General features: G+C 44.9%; 1 protein-coding gene across 4 annotated transcripts in view; it reads right to left on the bottom strand.

The window, feature by feature from the left end:
- The window catches only part of dnmt3a (DNA methyltransferase 3 alpha), a 200,699-nt gene that overhangs the window by 47,662 nt on the left and 132,140 nt on the right, over nucleotides 1–20,897 (bottom strand). For 2 of the 4 annotated variants that reach the window (XM_062968931.1, XM_062968934.1), the window contains exon 7: nucleotides 6,702–6,734. The exons of the other annotated variants lie outside the window; for them this stretch is intronic. In XM_062968931.1, coding sequence (XP_062825001.1) covers nucleotides 6,702–6,734 — 33 coding nt within the window. The remainder of the gene's footprint in view (nucleotides 1–6,701; nucleotides 6,735–20,897) is intronic. 4 annotated transcript variants of the gene reach the window in all.

Here is a 20,897-nt window from a genome sequence, read left to right as displayed (position 1 = left end):
AGGCTGCTGTGTGTAAAGCTCCAGTGTGAAGCTCCAGTGTGTAAAGCTACTGTGTGAAGCTCCAGTGAGAAGGCTGCTGTGCGTAAAGCTCCCGTGTGAAGCTCCAGTGTGAAGGCTGCTGTGTGTAAAGCTACTGTGTGAAATTCCAGTGTGAAGGCTGCTGTGTGTAAAGCTACTGTGTGACACTCCAGTGTGAAGGCTGCTGTGTGTAAAGCTACTGTGTGAAGCTCATGTGTAAATTCGTTGTGAGAGGAGACTCTGTGAGAGCGAAGCTGTTTATCTGCATGAGAAAGAAGCCCAGCGTGGAAGCAAAGAAGGAAGTATAAAGAACTTTATTTGTGTTGTGGAATCCTTGTTCTTGTAAATAATGCAACCGTATTATTTTGCTACAAAGAAAAGCCTCCAAAGGAAGAGATAACATTGATTTGTGTTTTTGTTCTTTTTACCACTTTTGGCTACTGGTGCTGGGTCATGCCGCTGCTACTAAGTTACTCTGCTGTGCATTTATGGGGAGGGTCTTTTGTTAATAAGCCTACTAGCCAACAAAATGAACATGAAAATATGTAGAACTAAAATATGCAGAGGTTTGATGACTGCTCCTCATGGCAATTACAGTAGTGACTTTGCCTGCTGGCAGAAAGGCTTGGTTTGGATGGTTTCTGGGTTCCCTTCCAACCCTTTGGTCCTAGGAAATCCTCTCCAAGCTCTTCAAGGGTGCATCTACTTCAGGCTTGGGCCCTCCAGGTGTTTTGGACTTCAACTCCCACAATTCCTAACAGCTCATGGCTGCCTTAAAGGCTTCACTCTTTTGGAGAGCCTGCAAACCTATAAGAAGCCTGCAATCCTCCAAGTGTGGTCAAATATAAAACCCAGCACATCTCATCACACACTAGGCTACCTTAGGGCGGATGGGGGGGGGGGGGGGGTGCAGTCCACCAACATCTGAAGGTCTTACACTTGGTCCAACCATGATGACTCCATCTAGACCTGTATTCTGTCTCTGGCAAGGCAGTGGAGTTTGGATCACTGCCCTCTCCTTATGCAGTCAAGAGCCATGGTTGTTGACCATGGCTTGCCATCGCCAAAGGATCTCCTAGGCATGGTCTGGTCCACCAGTGAGGAGCATCTCTGAAAGCAGCAACTCACCCCAAATACAAACTGGAATTAATAGGAGTGTTTTATTTCCAGAATGGTGTGCCAGTCGAGCCCAGTGGGCAACTAAATATCCCTCCCTCATTTTCCTGGCCTGGGGGCCATACACACATAAGTACGGTGCTTCAGTAAACAACTGCTGCCCTATACTGAGAAGACTACAAGGAGGCGAAGAAGAATGGTTCATCTACCAGAGCTAGGAATTACCCTATGGTGTTTACTGTTGCGGGGACATGAGAGAAGCCTCCCAGCAGAATGGTAACACATCCGGAGTCCCCTGGGCAACGTCTCTGGAGATGGCCAATTCTCTCACACCAGATTCAACTTGCAGCATGTTCTCAAGTCACTTCTGACCTGATTTTAAAAATCGTGTGGCTTAGCCACTCTGGGGGTTGCTCAAGAGAGAAAGCAAAGTCCTTAATGATTTTAACTGTTGATTTTAAGGACTCCTCCGCTTTCCCTAAGATTATCGTAATGTCATCCGCATAAAGGTTGATCGTAATTTCTTCCTTGCCCACCTTGTAGCCTTTAATAATGGAGTCGCTCCTTATTAAATTTGCTAATGACTCAATGGCCAATGCAAACAGGGCTGGGGAGAGGGGGCATCCCTGATTGGTTCTACTCTTGATGTTACTTTGTCTCGAGTGTACCCCGTTTATGGTGATGGTTGCCTTATTTCCACTATATAGTTTTTTTGTTACCTTGCACACTTTTACCCCCATATTACTTTTTCACATGGAGTCTGTTCATATATTTATGATCTAGCGAGTCGAACGCTTCACAAAGTCCAATATTAGAATGAATACTTTAGATTTTTTTTTTAACTCACACAATTCATTTCAGGAAAATCAGTTACCATATAAGAACCTAACATGGGAAGAACTCAAGAAGGTTCAAAATATTATGGGAGTGAAATCGGGAGAAAAGAAGATCAAATACCTGGAGGTAGATATCCCCAAAAGCCCCAATAACATAATACCAATGAACCTTAACTATCTATGGAAAAATATAAGCAAATAATAATAATACCCTTCCGCACCCTGTGTGGCCCCCATCCTCTCACCCTTATTGCCTGTGCTAAATCCCTGCTCCTGGCTCCCTAGAACAGTCCTCGGCCTGATCTTTTCATTCAGGCAACAACTCCATGACTTTTGGAATCAACATGGAAGAGCTGGGCGATGGCAACCCTTCCATTAAGGCGGTGTTTCAGTGACTGTGTGACAAATGTGTCATTTTGCATTTCTAGGAGGAATCTTTTCCTCTGACATTTGAATCCACTGTGATGGAGTTTCTGTGGTATCAGAAAACCAGCCGGCTCCGCTTTCCGCACGACATCAGGATCTCCTGCAAGTCCTGGTGCCAGGACTCCAACTCCCAGAACTCTTGACCACAGGCTTATTTATGAGAGTTGGTTCCAAACACTTGGAGGACAATTGGAAACCACTGATTTATTTCTTCAAATGAGGGACATCCCCTTAATTCTGTCTCCCCGGGACCTGTTTTAGCTTCAGCAGCTGACAGAGCTTGAGCTGCACTGATTTTATCTTGAGACTTTTCCATAGATTTCACTGTAGATCGCTTCTACATTCTACATGTAGTTTAATAACTTTTTAATGGCAACACCTTGGCATTTCAGCCAGTTTTAAGCATGAGCTGTAAACCCATGTCTTGCACACTAGTGCAATGAGTTAAACCCTTGTACTGCTGAACTGCTGATTGGAAGGTTGGCAGTTCGAAACTATGGGTCGGGGTGAACTCCCGCTGTTAGTCCTAGCTCCTGCCAACCTAGCAGTTCAAAAACATATAAATGCGAGTAGATCAGTAGGTACTGCTTCAGCAGGAAGGTAATAAGGCACCTATGCATCCATGCTGGTCACGTGACCAGGAGGTAACTACGCAGGCTCCTCGACTTGGAAATGGAAAAGAGTATCTCCCCCAGAGCCAGAGATGAGCACTGCTTTCAGAGCCGGAAATGAAAGGAGAAGCCTTTGCCTTTGTTTGTGTATGTATGTCTCATTGCAACAAGGCACTGAATGTTTGCCTGTATCTATATATTGTAATCCACTCTGAGTCCCCACAGGGAGAAGGGCGGAATATAAACTCAATACTATTATTATTATTATTATTATTATTGTTATTATTATTATTATGTGTATTTTAATATATATTTTATAGTAATACATTTTAATACCTATGTATCTTTTATAGAAACACATTTTAACATATGTATTTATAGGATTTTTACAATAGGGTTGCTACGAGTTTTTTCTGGCTGTATGGCCATGTCCCAGTAGCATTCTCTCCTGACATTTCATTTGCATATGTGGCTACTGGCATCCTCAGAGGTTAGTTCAAAGGTCTGTTGGAAATGAGGCAAGTATATCTGCGGAATAATGTCCAGGGTGCATGAAAAAACTCTTTGTCTGTTTGAAGCAAGTATGAATGTTGTTAATTAGCCAGCTTGATTAGCAACTGAGTAGCCTTGCAGCTGCAGAACCTAGCTGTTGCTGCCTGGGGACATCCTTTATTTGGGAGGTGGGCAGTCCACAGATATAAATACACCTGGAGGCAAACTTTCAATGCCTTTCCGACAGACAGGAATCTACAGCTTGAAGCAGGGGTCCCCAACTAAAGCCCGTGGGCCAGATGCGGCCCTCCAAGGTCATTGACCTGGCCCCTGTCCTAAACTTCAGACCTAGAGTTGACCTAAGTCTATCTGGTCTTTGGAGGTCTCTTTGCTTACCTATGGTCTTATGAAATCATCTAGATGGTTTTGAAGGTCTCTTTGCTTAGCTACAACCTTATGAGACTATCTGGACGGCTTTTGGAGGTCACTTTCCTTACCTATGGTTTTCTGAGATTGTCTAGATGGCCTTTGGGGGGCCCTTTCCTTACCTATAGTCTTATGAAACCATCTAAATGGCCTTTGAGGGTCCCTTTCCTTATCTATGGTCTTCCGATGGCCTGAGGAGATCATCTAGATGGTCTTTGAGGGTCCCTTTCCTTATCTATGGTCTTCTGATGGCCTGATGAGATCATCTAGATGGTCTTTGGGGGCCCCTTTCCTTATCTATGGTCTTCTGATGGCCTTATGAGATCATCTAGATGGCCTTTGAGGGTCACTTTCCTTACCGATGGTCTTATGAGACCATCCAGATGGTCTTTTGAGGTCTCTTTGCTTACCTATGGTGTAATGAGATCGTCTAGATCAGGGGTCCCCAAACTGAGGCCCATGGGCCGGATGCGGCCCTCCAAGGGTTGTTGATCTAAGTCTGAAACGGCTTGAAGGCACACAACAACAACAATCCTAATTTTGGACTATTTCATCATAGTCTGGCCCCTCAACAATCCGAGGGACTGTGAATCGGCCCGCCACTTAAAAAGTTTGAGGACCCCTGGCTTAAAGCAATCCTGGATAAAGGCCACCCAACCTCTGCTTCAAGCACTCCCTGCTTAACATGCCTACATTTATCCAGAAAAGCTGCAATAAGAAGGACTGTGCTAAAGGTGGTCCATTGGCTGTGTCTCCCTCTGCCCTCCCATCCTTCCCAATTTGATTTTCCTCTGGCATCTATACACCAGTCGTGGTGTGTCATCAGAGGGGCCAATACCATTGTGTCTGGGCATCTGTACTATTTGAAATACAGCGCTTGGGAGAAAAGAGGAGGTGAGATGGGATGTCTTTGAAGAGCAAAGAGAGAGATGGAGATGGAGAGACAGAATGAGAAAAAGAAAGCAGAAAAAGAAATGGGGGAGACAGGAGTGTTGGAAATATCAACCTTCTACAAGACTCCTATACTACTTATTTGTTATGAATATAATTGAGATTGTGGTGGTGCAGTGAGTTAAACCCCTGTGATGCTGAACAGTTGACCTGAAGGTTGGCAGTTTGAATCCATGGGATGGGGTGAGCTCCTGCTATTAGCCCTAGCTCTTGCCAACCTAGCAGTTCGAAAACATGCAAATGTGAGTAGATCAATAGATACTGCTTCAGCGGGAAAGGCAAAAAGATGCTCTAAGCAGTCATGCTGGCCATATGACCAGGTGTTTACGGACAACGTAGGCTCCTCGGCTTGGAAATGGAAAAAAGCACCTCCCCAGAGCCTCCAAAGCCGGAAATGAAAGGAGAAGCATTTGCCTTTGTCTGTGTCTTTGTGTCTCATTGTATGTAACTGTAAATAAGGCATTGAATGTTTGCCTTTGTCTGTTTTATATATATTGTATTTCTCTCTGAATCCCTTTGGGGAGAAGGGCGGAATATAAATAACGTGTATTATTGTGTATTATTAAGTCAGTTGGAAGTTGGTTGATGTCAGTTAGAGATGAAGAATAATACAGCATTCTGCAGTGAGTCATCAGTTTATATTATGTCAATATTCAGTAATGTATTAGACTGATGAGTGTTCGTTAACATGAAACCAATAAGCCATCTACCTGTATGCGGAATACATGACGTTTTTAATTAATTCAACTTTTAACTAAGACTACTGTATATACTTGAGTATAAGCCAACACAAATAAAAGCCAAGGCACCTAATTTTACCACAAAAACTGGGAAAATTTACTGACTCAAGTATAAGACGAGGGCGGGAAATGCAGCAGCTACGGGTAAATTTTTAAAAAATTAAAATAGATACCAATAAAATTACATTAATCGAGGCACCAGTAGGTTAAATGATTTTGAATATTTACATAAAATTGTAATTTAAGCTAGTAAGACTTTAATAAGATAAGACTGTCCAATTCTAGAATATAAGCCAGCCAGGACCCTCTCCCGAGTACAAAACTTAAAAAGGGCTGAAAAACTCAGCTTATACTCAAGTATATACGGAACTTATTTTTTGGTTTCTTGAGAGCATGATTTAAAAGCAATGTATTTCATGGGAGAATAGATGTTTTCCTCTGGGAAACTGAAATAACACTTCTGAAGATCTGCTCTATATTTTGTGCATTGGTGTATCTTTGCTCCTAACAGTTCAGAGAGAAAACCAGCGATGTCAGTCTAACAATTGAGAAACCTAATTGCCTTGCATGAATACTAGTGGGTATTTACCACTAAAGAGAAAATTGACTCCAAATGGCTCTGGAGAGTCCAGTTTTCCAAAGAGGAGAAAAGAAAGAAAAGTAGGGAGAAAGGGGAGAAAGGCATGGGGAGCGGAAGTCAAAGGAGGAGAGAGAATGAGAAGCTCCCCCGGAGAAAAGGCCATGCACCCCACGTAAATAATCAGCTCCCCGAATCGGTTTCGTAAAGGAAAACAACATCATACAGAAGCAAAGCACATGTATGGTTGCGCCTGCGTGCCTGGAGGTGTGCTTGAGCAGGTACACGTCTCATGGCGGCGGGAAACACGCATGTGGGGAGGGGGAGGGAGGGGTCCCATGAGTGCGTGAGTGTCTGCATGTGTTGCCGTAGCGCCCCCACGTGCCCCACACACAAGCCCGGCATGAAGGCCCCATGAGAGAGAGAGAGAGAGAGAGACAAGCCGCCTCCGCCCCCCGCCTCCTCCTCCTCCTCCTCCGCCCCAAAACCCCAAAGGTGGGCCACGAACCTTGTCAAGCTGAGTTGCCGGTGGGTTATCAGTCTGTGGGAGAAAGGTAAAGGAGAGGAGGGCGTTAGAACACACACAGCCAAAGGCACCCGGCAGCACCGCAGACGCCTGCGCCATCACCTGACCCGGGCGCAAGGGGGGGGAGGAGGATGGGGTTGGTCGGGGGGCACACACAGTGTCCACTCTGCCCCATCTTGGCCCTTCCACCATGAGACACAAACAGAAACAACTCTGGGGTGTTGTGTGGTTTCTGGGCTGTATGACAGTGTTCTGGCTGGAAATGAAAGGAGAAGCCTTTGCCTGTGCCTGTGTCTTTGTGTCTTACTGTAGGTCACAAATGTTTCCTGTGTCTGTTTACATGCTGTAATCCACTCTGAATCCTCTCAAGAATATAAATAAAGTATGATTATGTTGTTGAAGGCTTTCATGGCCGAAATCACAGGACAGTGTTCTGGCTGGTAATGAAAGGAGAAGCCTTTGCCTTTGCCTGTGTCTTTGTGTCTCACCGTAGGTCACAAATGTTTCCTGTGTCTGTTTACATGCTGTAATCCACTCTGAATCCTCTCAGGAATATAAATAAAGTATGATTATGTTGTTGAAGGCTTTCATGGCCGGAATCACAGGACAGTGTTCTGGCCGGTAATGAAAGGAGAAGCCTTTGCCTTTGCCTGTGTCTTTGTGTCTCACCGTAGGTCACAAATGTTTCCTGTGTCTGTTTACATGCTGTAATCCACTCTGAATCCTCTCAGGAATATAAATAAAGTATGATTATGTTGTCGAAGGCTTTCATGGCCGGAATCACAGGACAGTGTTCTGGCCGGAAATGAAAGGAGAAGCCTTTGCCTGTGTATTTGTGTCTCATTGTAACAAGGCACTGAATATTTGCCTGTGTCTGTTTATATGCTGTAATTTGCTCCGAGTCCCCTCAGGGAGAAGGGCAGAATATAAATAAATAATGCTGTATATACTGGAGTATAAGCCAACAGGAATATAAGCCGAGGCACCTAATTTTACCACAAAAAAAACTGGGAAAACTTATTGACTCGAATATAAGCTGAGGCATCTAATTTTACCACAAAAAAAACTGGGAAAACATTGACTCAAGTATAAGCCGAGAGTGGTAAATTTCAGAAATAAAAACAGATACCAATAAAATTACATTCATTGAGGCAACAATAGGTTAAACGTTTTTTAATATTTACATAAAGCTCAAATTTAAGATAAGACTTAAATGGGCCTCTGCCCCATGTAAGCCGCCCCGAGTCCCCGCGGGGAGATGGTGGCGGGGTATAAATAAAGTTTTATTATTATTGTTATAAGACGGCCCAACTCTGATTAAATCATTATTCTCATCTTCAATGTAAATGTGCTTATGTATCTTTTTAATAATAATAGAGTAAAATAATACATGTAATAATAATAATAATAATAATAATAATAATAATAATAAATAATACAGGAAAATAATATATGTAAAAATAGAGTAAAATAATAAATGTAATAATAATATCAGAGTGAAATAATACATGTATTATTAATAATAATAATAATAATTATAATAGAGTAAAATAAATGTAATAGTAGCAACAATAATAGAGAAAAATAACAAATGTAATAATACCAATAATAATAGAGAAAAATAATAAATGTACCATATATTCTTGAGTATAAGCTGACCCAAATATAAGCCAACCAGGACGCTCACCCAAGTATAAGCTGAGGGGGGCTTTTTCAGTCTTAAAAAAAGGGCTGAAAACTAGGCTTATACTCAAGTATATACAATAATAATAATAATAATAATAATAATAATAATAATAATAATAATAATACATCACAGTCCTAGACACTTGGGAAGTGTTCAACTTGTGATTTTGTGAAACGAAATCCAGCATATCTATCTTGTTTGCTGTGTCATAATATAATAATAATAATAATAATCCAGACTGACAAAGTTCTGGAACACAACACACCAGACATCACAGTTGTGGAAAAGAACAAGGTTTGGATCATTGATGTTGCCATCCCAGGTGACAGTCGCATAGATGAAAAACAACAGGAAAAACTCAGCCGCTATCAGGACCTCAAGATTGAACTTCAAAGACTCTGGCAGAAACCAGTACAGGTGGTCCCGGTGGTGATGGGCACACTGGGTGCTGTGCCAAAAGATCTCAGCTGGCATTTGGAAACAATAGACATTGACAAAATCACCATCTGCCAACTGCAAAAGGCCACCCTACTGGGATCTGCACACATCATCAGAAAATACATCACACAGTCCTAGACACTTGGGAAGTGTTCGACTTGTGGTTTTGCAAAACGAAATCCAGCATATCTATCTTGTTTGCTGTGCCATACAACGTCGTTGTGTTGATAATAATAATAATAATAATAATAATAATGTTTTGCTTGCAGATGCAACCCGGCAACCACACAACATCCCAGTGATCCTGGTCATGAAAGTCCTCAACAAGACAAAATCGACAGGAGTGGTGCCGAGACCCAGAGGTTGGATCTCTGTCTTATTATCCCGTGATTGCCTTGGTCACCATGATGCACCTTCAAGGCAAACCCAACCTATGACACCTCTCTCCTAGGCGCACGGTGTGTTGGAAGGGAAGAAGCATCAACACTTCCATCAAGAGAAAGTGAGGACAGACACCACTGCATGGTTGTGTTGTCGGAGGCTTTCATGGCTGGAACCACTGGTCTAGCTACATCACGAATCGGACCTGATTCGGATTGTGAGGTTCACAGTCGCTAGAAAGGAAATAATGTTCCAAACCAGGGGTCCCCAAACTAAGGCCTGTGGGCCGGATGCGGCCCTCCAAGGTCATTGACCTGGCCCCTGTCCTAAACTTTAGACTTAGGGTTGAACTAAGTCTACCTAGTCTTTGGAGGTCTCTTTGCTTACCTATGGTCTTATGAGACCATCTAGATGGCTTTTGGAGGTCACTTTCCTTACCTGTGCTCCTATGAGATTGTCTAGATGGCCTTTGAGGGTCCCTTTCCCTACCTATGGACTTACGAGATCGTCTAGGTGGTCTTTGAAGGTCTCTTTGCTTAGCTACGGCCTTATGAGACCACCTAGATGGCTTTTGGAGGTCACTTTCCATACCTATGGTCCTATGAGACTGTCTAGAAGACCTCTGAGGGTCCCTTTCCTTACCTAAGGTCTTATGAGATCGTCTAGGTGGACTTTGAAGGTCTCTTTGCTTAGATACGGCCTTATGAGACCATCTAGATGGCTTTTGGAGGTCACTTTCCTTTCCTGTGGTCCTATGAGACCATCTAGATGGCTTTTGGAGGTCACTTTCCTTTCCTGTGGTCCTATGAGACTATCTAGATGGCTTTTGGAGGTCACTTTCCTTACCTGTGGTCCTATGAGACCATCTAGATGGCTTTTGGAGGTCACTTTCCTTACCTGTGGTCCTATGAGATTGTCTAGATGGCCTTTGAGGGTCCCTTTCCCTACCTATGGACTTATGAGATCGTCTAGGTGGTCTTTGAAGGTCTCTTTGCTTAGCTACGGCCTTATGAGACCATCTAGATGGCTTTTGGAGGTCACTTTCCTTTCCTGTGGTCCTATGTGACCATCTAGATGGCTTTTGGAGGTCACTTTCCTTTCCTGTGGTCCTATGAGACCATCTAGATGGCCTTTGAGGGTCCCTTTCCTTACCTATGGTCTTATGAAACCATCTAGATGGCCTTTGAGGGTCCCTTTCCTTACCTATGGTCTTATGAGACCATCTAGATGTTCTTTGGAGGTCTCTTTCCTTACCTATGGTCTTATGAGATCGTCTAGATCAGGGGTCCCCAAACTAAGGTCCATGGGCCGGATGTGGCCCTCTAAGGCCATTGACCTGGCCTCTGTCCTAAACTTTAGACTTTGGGTTGACCCGAGTCTGAAACGACTTGAAGGCACACAATAACAACAATCCTGATTTTGGACTATTTCATCATAATCCAGCCGCCCAGCAGTCTGGGGGACTGTGAATCGGCCCTCCACTTAAAAAGTGTTGAGGACCCCTGTTCCAAACAAGAATCCATGATTATCCAGTGTCTTGGGATTTGAGTGAGCAAGAAGCATTAGCTGTACAAAAGCCCTGCTTCGAATCGACAGACCTGCACAACATCCTGCCTTTCTGCATTCGTAATTTTCCACCGCACCAACGGCAACACTTTCCGCACTGTCGGTTGCGCAGGAGCTTTTATCTCGGGGCGTAATCTGTTGCTTTCAGGCTACGCAGCGAGGCAAGAGCTGCTGTTGTGCCTTTTTCGAAGCTCAGCGCATTCGCCCTAATCGCCGCAGCGTGTGCCAAGTGCATGGCAGGGATTTCAAAATCAATTGTTGACATTATTTGCCAGGCGGAATTCCACCCAAATGGGAGGCAAAGCTCTGTTATTATCCGCCCAGAGAGATTCCACCGTCCTCCTCACTCCACGGAATGGTAGCAAAGAAGCATTTGATTTAAAAATTCGGCAATATTTCGCCTCCATGTTACATCGCCCTAACATAAAGATGCAAAAATTAATACTACAACATGATCGGGATGCAGTTACCCACAGTTACCTTCTTCCTTCTAAGACAGGGACACCATCACGATGAAATGTTAATTTTTTGCATTATGTTTTTTTATTCAGAACTAGTTTGGGAACTCAGCGTTGCTCAGGTTATTTGAAAAAGTCAAACTATACAAAATGCATAAGTTTGTGGGTGAACTACAACTCACATCGTGCCAGGTTAACCCCGAAAAACTCCATCAGTACTTTATTTATTTATTTTTATTTATTTACTTACAGCATTTATATTCCACCCTTCTTTCTCACCCCGAAGGGGACTCAGGGCAGATCACATTATATACATATAGGCAAACATTCAATGCCTATTTAACATAGAACAAAGACAAACAAACATAGGCTCCGAGGGGGCCTCGAACTCATGACCTCCTGGTCAGAGTGATTCATTGCAGTTAATTGCAGCTGGCTTGCTCTCCCGCCTGCGCCACAGCCCGGGCCCAAAGTTTGTTATGATGGGCACGTTTGCTCTGGATGCATCACGGGTTGGGTTTAGTGTGCTCTCTGGCTGTAGGGTGAACTACAACTACCACTCTGGTGAGTCAGTCCCCTCAAACCCCTCCAGTAGGTTGAGTGAGTCAAGGGGGTTCTGTGGGCCAAGTCTGGCCCAGGTCCATCATCGGTGGAGGTCACTGTTTCCTTGGTTGTGGGTGAACTACAACTCCCAGAAAGGACCAGTTCCCCCCAAACCTCTCCAGTAATCACATTGCGGCACATCAGGTCTGTGTGTCAATTGTGGTCCAGACCAATCGGTGTTTGGGTTCACAATGCTCTCCGGATGTGGGTGAACTACAACTCCCCCAAATCATGGTGAATTTCCTCCAAAGATTTCCAGTATTTTTTGCAGGTCATGGGGGCTCTGTGTGCCAAGTTTGCTCCAACTCCATCTTTGGTGGAGTTCAAAGTACGCATTGATTGCAGGTGAACTATACATCCCAGTACTTACTCCAAAATATCCAGGCCAATTCCACTCAAAATCTACCAGTGTTCAAATGTGGGCATATTGGGTCTGCATGCCAAGTTTGGTCCAGATCCATCCTTGTTTGGGTCCATATTGCTCCTTGATTACAGGTGAACTATACATCCCGGTACCTACAACTCCAAAATGCCCAGGCCAATTCCCCTCCAAACCCACCAGTATTCAAATGTGGGCCTATCGGGTCTGCATGCCAAGTTTGGTCCAGATCCATCCTTGTTTGGGTTCATAGCATGCTCTGAATGTAGGTGAACTACAACTATCAATCCCTCAGTATTTTGTTTTGTTGGCCATGGGAGTTCTGTGTGCTAAGTGAGCTCCAGGTCCATCGTTGGTGTTCAAAGTGCTCTTAGATTGCAGGTGAACTATACATCCCATGACCTACAACTCCTATGAATCATGAATTCTCCCCAAACCTCTCCAGTATGTTCAGTTGCTGATCAATTCCTCTGTCTGCTGTGTGCCATAGAAATGGAAAGGGTTATGGGAGAGGCAGTGGGCGGGGTCATGCAAATTCCACACCAATTGAGAGAGTCAGAAACACTGGGCTATCTGTGGTGGAGGACAAACAGAAAATCCAGGATGAAATTGTCCCCACATGAAAGCCTTCCCTTGGGTGGTGGGCAGGATGGAGGTTGTGGAGGACATGGGCAGGGTTTGTGGACATGTTCATGGCGCTCACTATAACCTGCAATGCCACTGAAGGAGGACCATTGGTGTCTCCTAAGTAGTGGGAGCTAGAGCTAGTCACGGGAGCTTGTCTCTGTACATGAACACCCCAGCCACACACATACTGTCAGGGTATTGTGTGTTGTGAAATGTTAAAATCAATCTGGATTCAGCAATTATGGAGTTAATGAGAGTCTGCTATGATTGATGTATCACAGGACCAATGGGGTCAAGTGTGTATTGACCGGGACTTACTATCTAGTTCCTGTGGAATGCGAGGGAGTTAGTTTTCCTGTGTAGAGCGGAGAACAGAGATGAGCAATGGCTGTGTGTGTACATGAGTCTTGCGGAAAGGACTCATGGAGGAGAAAGGACTGAATTTACTCTGTCTGTAAATAGATCATGTAAATAAAGTTGTTTGCCGTTGGACTACCAACTGAACCCTCATCTGCTGGAGTGAGTTTGTCCAGTGCTGTTTTCCACACCGGGAGACAGTCTGGAGAGAAGGAGGCAGACCGGGATGGTGAATTTTTGGATTTCACTCTGCTACCCATCATCCCCGCCGACACATACATACATTTTTTTTCACTTTTGTTGTGTATAGTTAGTATAAGGTAAAAGTTTCCCCTGACGTTAAGTCCAGTTGTGGCCAACTCTGGAGGTTGGTGGCCATCTCCATTTCTAAGCCAAAGAGCCGGCGTTGTCCATAGACACCTCCAAGGCCATGTGGCCACTGGCATGACTGCATGGAGCGCCGTTACCTTCCCGCCAGAGCGGTACCTATTGATCTACTCACATTGGCATGTTTTCGAACTGATAGGTTGGCAGAAGTTGGAGCTAACAGCAGGCGCTCATTCGCTCCCTGGATTTGAACCTGGGACCTTTTGGTCTGCAAGTTCAGCAGCTCAGCCCTTTAACACACTTTGCCACCGGGGTTCTAATTAGTATGAAAATGCTCAATTTGAAGAACTATTAAAAACTTTCTTGACAACCCCATTTCAAGTGTGAAAATCCCTCTTTTTTGCATTCTTGCATTGTCATCACACAACATTCCTCGGCAATTCCGTAAGAGTCCAGAATCCAGCCATAAAATGTATAAATGGCAATAAATAGGCCAGAAAAGGAAAGGCCAGCAGTCACAAAATGGCACATGTCACAAAACTAAACAGTTGGGTGCATTGCTGTTTCAGAAACATCACTACCTGCATTGAAACACACACACACACACACGCACACCAAAAAGGAATTGCACTCAAGATGTCAACCCTTCTGGAGTTCCCTTTTTAATTGCACCAAGTAAAGCTTGACTTTTGTCTGTCTGCATCATTATTATCCCTATTATCACCATGACTACCATTATTATTGTTTTTTTAAATTATTATTATTATTATTATTATTATTATTATTATTATTATTATTATTATTATTATTATTATTATTCCAGTCCATTTCCCAGTTCAGGACTCAAAGTGTCCTCCAAGATGATACACAGACTTAAAAATGTCCAAGGTGCTGAAGTTAAAGCAGGCATGGACAAATTTTGGTCCTCCGGGTGTTTTGGACTCCAACTCCCACAATTCCTAACAGCCTCAGGCCCCTTCTTTCCCCCCCTCAGCTGCTTAAGCTCAATTTGAAGGACTGTGTTATTTTCCAGTGCCCCCTCCTTCCTATTATTGCTATTGGTATGTGGGGCCCCAAAGACACCTCCCCAAGTGTAAGCGGCTGTTGCTTGCTTGTCCAGCAGATGGCATTGTTGTGAAACTAAGCATAGTTTTACCCTTCTCAGGCGTGACAGGTGTGTAATAGTAGGCAGGTGCAGCCGGCGAGCAAACCTTAACTGTATGGATGCACACTGATGAATATTTGGGTCTCCAGATTCAATGCTGAGTCCCCCCAAACTGTGAGCCTAAATGAGACTCTACTGTACTTGTATGCTGAATACATGAAGTTTGTGAGTAAACCAACTATAGAATCATAGAATAGTAGAGTTGGAAGAGACCACATGGGCCATCCAGTCCAACCCCCTGCTAAGAAGCAGGAAATCGCATTCAAAGCACCCCCGACAGATGGCCATCCAGCCTCTGCTTAAAAGCCTCCAAGGAAGGAGCCTCCACCACGGCCCCGGGGAGAGAGTTCCACTGTCGAACAGCCCTTCTCACAGTGAGGAAGTTCTTCCTGATGTTCAGGTGGAATCTCCTTCCTTTCCTGTAGTTTGAAGCCATTGTTCCGTGTCCTAGTCTGCAGGGCAGCAGAAAACAAGCTTGCTCCCTCTTCCCTATGACTTCCCTTCACGTATTTGTACATGGCTATCATGTCTCCTCTCAGCCTTCTCTTCTGCAGGCTAAACATGCCCAGCTCTTTAAGCCGCTCCTCATGGGGCTTGTTCTCCAGACCCTTAATCATTTTAGTCGCCCTCCTCTGGACGCTTTCCAGCTTGTTTCGGCCCATCTCTCTAGTCTGTCAAGATCGTTTTGAATTCTGCTCCTGTCTTCTGGAGTGTTAGCTATCCCTCCCAGTTTGGTGTCGTCTGCAAACTTGATGATCGTGCCTTCTGACCCTTCGTCTAAGTCGTTAATAAAGATGTTGAACAGAACCGGGCCCAGGACGGAGCCCTGCGGCACTCCACTTGTCACTTCTTTCCATGATGAAGACGACGCATTGGTGAGCACCCTTTGGGTTCGTTCGCTTAGCCAATTACAGATCCACCTAACCGTAGTTTTGTCTAGCCCACATTTTACTAGTTTGTTTGCCAGAAGGTCGTGGGGGACTTTGTCGAAGGCCTTACTGAAATCCAGGTACGCTACATCCACAGCATTCCCTGTATCGACCCAACTCGTAACTCTATCGAAAAAAGAGATCAGATTAGTCTGGCATGACTTGTTTTTGGTAAATCCGTGTTGACTATTAGCAATGACCGCATTTGTTTCTAAGTGTTCGCAGACCACTTCCTTAATGATCTTTTCCAGAATTTTGCCTGGTATTGATGTGAGGCTGACCGGACGGTAATTGTTTGGGTCGTTCTTTTTTCCCTTCTTGAAGATAGGGACCACATTCGCCCTCCTCCAATCTGCTGGGACTTCTCCCGTTCTCCAAGAACTCTCGAAGATAATTGCCAGTGGTTCTGAAATAACTTCTGAAATAACTATGTTACTTTTAAATAAGTCTGCTTATTTTTGTCTCTTGCAGACATGATGTAAAGGCAAATACAGTATATTTTAAGGGAGAGTAGATGTTTCAGGGGATCAAAAAGAACATTTCTGAAACTCTGCTACGGTATATATGTTTTGGTGCATTGGCACATCTTTGTCCGTAACTGTTCAAAGAGAGATCTAGGATATCAGTCTAACAGCTGAGAAACCAAGCTGCCTTGCATGAATGCCATTTTCACAAAAGGTTATGGCATCCTTTTTCAAAAGGTTGTGCCTTCTAACAAGGTCATGCATTTCCAATCATAATATCTCCAAATGATTATGGAGATTTCCATTTTCCAAAAGAGCCTGACCAGGCGCTCAGACATTATCCGCCCGACACCGTTTCTAAAGGCACTGCTTAAGCATTATTCCCCATGTTCCCCTCGCGTCTCCGTCTCCTCCTCCAAAGGCACAGCTGGCAACAACCGCGAGGACAATCTTCTCTTCTGCATGCTAACCATGCCCTCAGATGTCCATCAAAAGGCTTCTTCCAATGCATTCACTATTTCTGGGCAGCGCATTGGGCGTCTGACAGCAATATGTGGCCCACGAAGCCGCCTGCTACTGGGTTTAGTAAAGCTGTGTCTCCTTCCAAATGCTCAGGGAGAAAGACTGCAGGAAAGGTTTCCTCCCATCTGCTTCCCTGCCAGAGCTGCTGCAATGCAGCCACGGGCTACGCAAAGCATGCGCATGCGCACGGGTGCACAAACACACATCTCCACGCGGAAATCCTTGACTTCTCCCCAGTGTCCTCACTGCTGCTTTCTCCTGGGTATCTCATGACTCTTCCAGCAATTTTGAGTCATTACAAGTGTTTGACACGACAGAGACGGACAAGCCAACTATGCTGCCAAGGGGGAAAACAACGGATAGGGCTTTTGAAAGGACGGGGACTTCTTGTTAGAGATGTGCATGAAAATCTTTCCTTCGTTTCCGCCGTGCTATCGTTTCGTTTTGACCATTCGTCTACACAAAACGAATGAAGGTATTTTCCTAGGAAACGAGAGGCGACACGAAAACGAAAGCCGCACAGTCATTGTGCTTGCTTTCGTTTTTCTTTTGTTTCGGCCCCGTAACAATAAGCAGGTACTGACATTACAGCTGATGTGCACCAATGGGTGTTAATATTAATATTAATATAAATAATGATAGCTATCCTGCAACCCTAAGCTGAGCCTGAGAGGGGAGTGTTTAATAATAATAATAATAATAATAATAATAATAATAATAATAATAATAATAATAATAATACATCACACAGTCCTAGACACTTGGGAAGTGTTCGACTTGTGATTTTGGGATACGAAATCCAGCATACCTATCTTGTTTGCTGTGTCATAATAAAATAATAATAATAATAATAATAATAATAATAATAATAATAATAATAATAAAAATAATAATAATAATAATGGTGTTGACCAGCTATATCTGCCTAGAAGATCAGGGGGCAGAGGACTCTTGCAAATAAAACAAGCAGTCAAAGAAGAAGAACATGCCCTGGCAGAAGATGTCAAGCAAAGTGAAGAACCTGCTTTGATTGAAGTCAAAAATCAGAAACTCCTCAAAGCACAGCAGACAAAAAACCAGTACAAGAAAACCGCACTACAAACTAGAGCTGACAGCTGGCACAACAAAACATTGCATGGAAAGTTCCTTGACAGAATTGAAGGAAAAGCTGACAAGGAGAAGACCTGGCTCTGGCTCACGAATGGGACCCTGAAGAAGGAGACAGAAGGCCTGATCCTTGCAGCCCAGGAGCAAGACATCAGGACAAAGGCAAACAAGGCCAAGATCGAAAAATCAGCTGATGACCCAAAATGCAGACTGTGCAAAGAAACCGACGAAACCATGGATCATATCCTCAGCTGCTGTAAGAAAATCGCACAGACAGACTACAAACAGAGGCACAACTGTGGCCCAAATGATTCATTGGAACTTATGCCTCAAGTCCCACCTCCCAGCAGCAAAGAACTGGTGGGATCACAAACCTGCAAAAGTATTGGAAAATGAGCACGCAAAGATACTGTGGGACTTCCGAATGCAGACTGACAAAGTTCTGGAACACAACACACCAGACATCACAGTTGTGGAAAAGAAAAAGGTTTGGATCATTGATGTCGCCATCCCAGGTGACAGTCGCATTGAAGAAAAACAACAGGAAAAACTCAGCCGCTCTCAGGACCTCAAGACCGAACTGCAAAGATTCTGGCAGAAACCAGTACAGGTGGTCCCGGTGGTGATGGGCACACTGGGTGCCGTGCCAAAAGATCTCAGTCGGCATTTGGAAACAATAGACACTGACAAAATCACGATCTGCCAACTGCAAAAGGCCACCCGACTGGGATCTGCACACATCATCCGAAAATACATCACACAGTCCTAGACACTTGGGAAGTGTTCGACTTGTGATTCTGTGATACGAAATCCAGCATGTCTATCTTGTTTGTTGTGTCATACAACGTCATTGTGTCAATAATAATAACAACAACAACAACAACAACAGTACTCTGGGGAAGACCCAAATGTTTTACAAGTTGGTGGGCTAAAAGGGGTTGAAATGCTCTCCGTGTGTGGCGATTTTCACCCCTCTAGCCCAAAAACTGAGTGGATAGGAGGGAGGCCTTGGAAGCCTTCCCATTGCAGCCAATGGTCCAAACATTTTCATTTTTTCGTAAGCCAGACGAAAATTCTGTTCGTATAGGCTCTCCATTTTTGTTAGCGGGAACAAATACGAAAATGAGACTAAATAAATCAGTGATTCCCAAAGTGGGCACTACCGCCCCCTGGTGGGCGCTGGAACGATCCTGGGGGGCGGTGATGGCACCTATTAGGACACGGGGACGGGGCCAGAGGAGGGGCGGGGCCTCTTTCCAAGTGCCGGAGACAGGGCTGAGCACCTGTGGCGCCTGTTAGGACACAAAGGGGGCGGAGTTAGAGGAGTGGGTGTGGCTTCTTCCCAAGAGCCCGAGACAGGGCTGAGCATCTATACCTCTCCTGAGGCGCTTCTTGGGACACAGAGGGCGGAGTTAGGGAAGGAGGCGGGGCCTCTTCCCAAGTGCCAGAGACAGGGCTGAGCACCTGAGGCACCTGTTAGGACACAAAGGGGGGTGGAGCTAGAGGAGTGGGCGTGGCTTCTTCCCAAGAGCCTGGGACAGGGCTGAGCCTCTATACCTGTGATGAACCATGGGCCTTGTAGTCCTGCTCAGGACATTGTAATCCCTGCTGAAGATGAAAACTTGGGTTTTTTACCTTCCCAGTCTGAACTGGATTCCTCTCAGCCAGATCCTTCCCAGGCAGATCTGGAAACCTTGCACCTGCAAGAAAGTTGTGCCCCAGAAGTATGTCAAACAACCCCAGAGCCTACTTCTCCCGTGTTCTTGCGCCGGGAGTTTTGTAAACAACAGAGAAGTTTGGATTCAGCTTCGCGCAGGAGTGCGAGGATAGCAGCTAAGAATGTTGCCAATTAACATTGGTTCTCGTGAGAATCTTTAAGGAGTTTAACATCTGGTCTCAGAGTTTAGCTTTCGTTTCTGATTCCCAGAGAACCGCTTTGGTGAGAAAGTTGGACTCTATATAGGTGTTTTGCCCGCGTAGCAACTTCGCGGAGTCAATTCGTCAGCCTACGGAGCGAGTTGTGTCTGGACAGCGCGCTCCGATTCAAGCCTCGCTTCAGCTCAAGCCTTGCCTTGCTTTCCAGCCTTCGCCTTGCTTCCCAGCCTTTGTTTACCTACGGACTTTGCCTTGTTTCCCAGGACTAATCCTTGCCTTGTTTCACGGATTTTACCAAGTTATTCCACGGACCTTGTTCTTGTTCTTAGTTACCTTGTTCCACGTTCAAGCCTTGTTTCAAGTATCAAGTTATTTCCTAGCCACGCTCAAGTTTTATGGACTAAGGACCTTGTCATCTCCCCTCACTTTGCTTGGCAAAGTGAGTGTTTCGGTTATTGGATTACAACTTTGGACCTTAATATTTCTTATTGGACATTGCTTTTTTGGACTAATTCTGACCTTTCCTGAAGGGTCTAATTCTGGACTATTTTCTATACTTGTTTTTATTAACTTTATATATTCCTTCAATAAAGATATTAGTTAGATTCTGGCCTCTGTGTATGGTTATTGGTGCCTCTGCCGCCTGGGTCGTGACAGTTTGACTCCGCCGCCCATAAGCACCAACTAACCGAGGCCAGGATGTCTACCGGAGCCGCGCCGGCTGGACAGCCGCTCAGCTACACCATCAGCAAGGACGAAGTGGACCGCATCCGTGACAGACTCAACGCGCAGGATGGAGAAATAAAAGGGTTGAGGGAGCGCGGAGTTCGCCTCCCGGCCATGGCGTTGCCTACCAAGTTTTCTGGAGAAGCTGCTAAGGTTCATGTTTTCCGCCGCCAATGTCAAGCTTATCTAGAGGCCCGTGATGCCGAGTTTCCCCAAGAAGACATCAAGGTGGCGTGGGTCTACAGTCTTCTAGACGGACCAGCGGCTAGCTGGGCGACGGCCCTGTTTGATCAAGCCTCCCCCCACCTAAGTTCAGCACAACGCTTCTTGGATCACCTTAAGGAGACCTGGGGAATCGAGGACAATTTGGAGGCAGCCGGTCACAAACTCCGGCGCCTCCTTCAAGGAGACAGACCCATGTCTCAGTACATAGCCGAGTTCCGCGTGCTGGCCCACAACACCGGCTGGAACGATGTAGCCCTCAGAGGACAATTTCGGGAGGGTCTCAACATTGAAATGCTGGAAGAAATCTCCAAGGTGGATCCTCCCCAGACCCTCGAGGCACTC

This window comes from Anolis carolinensis, chromosome 1 (assembly GCF_035594765.1).
Source record: "Anolis carolinensis isolate JA03-04 chromosome 1, rAnoCar3.1.pri, whole genome shotgun sequence".
NCBI classification, from domain to species: domain Eukaryota; kingdom Metazoa; phylum Chordata; class Lepidosauria; order Squamata; family Dactyloidae; genus Anolis; species Anolis carolinensis.
The sequence above is the reverse complement of the archived record's forward strand: the minus strand, read 5'-3'. Positions and strand labels throughout refer to the sequence as shown.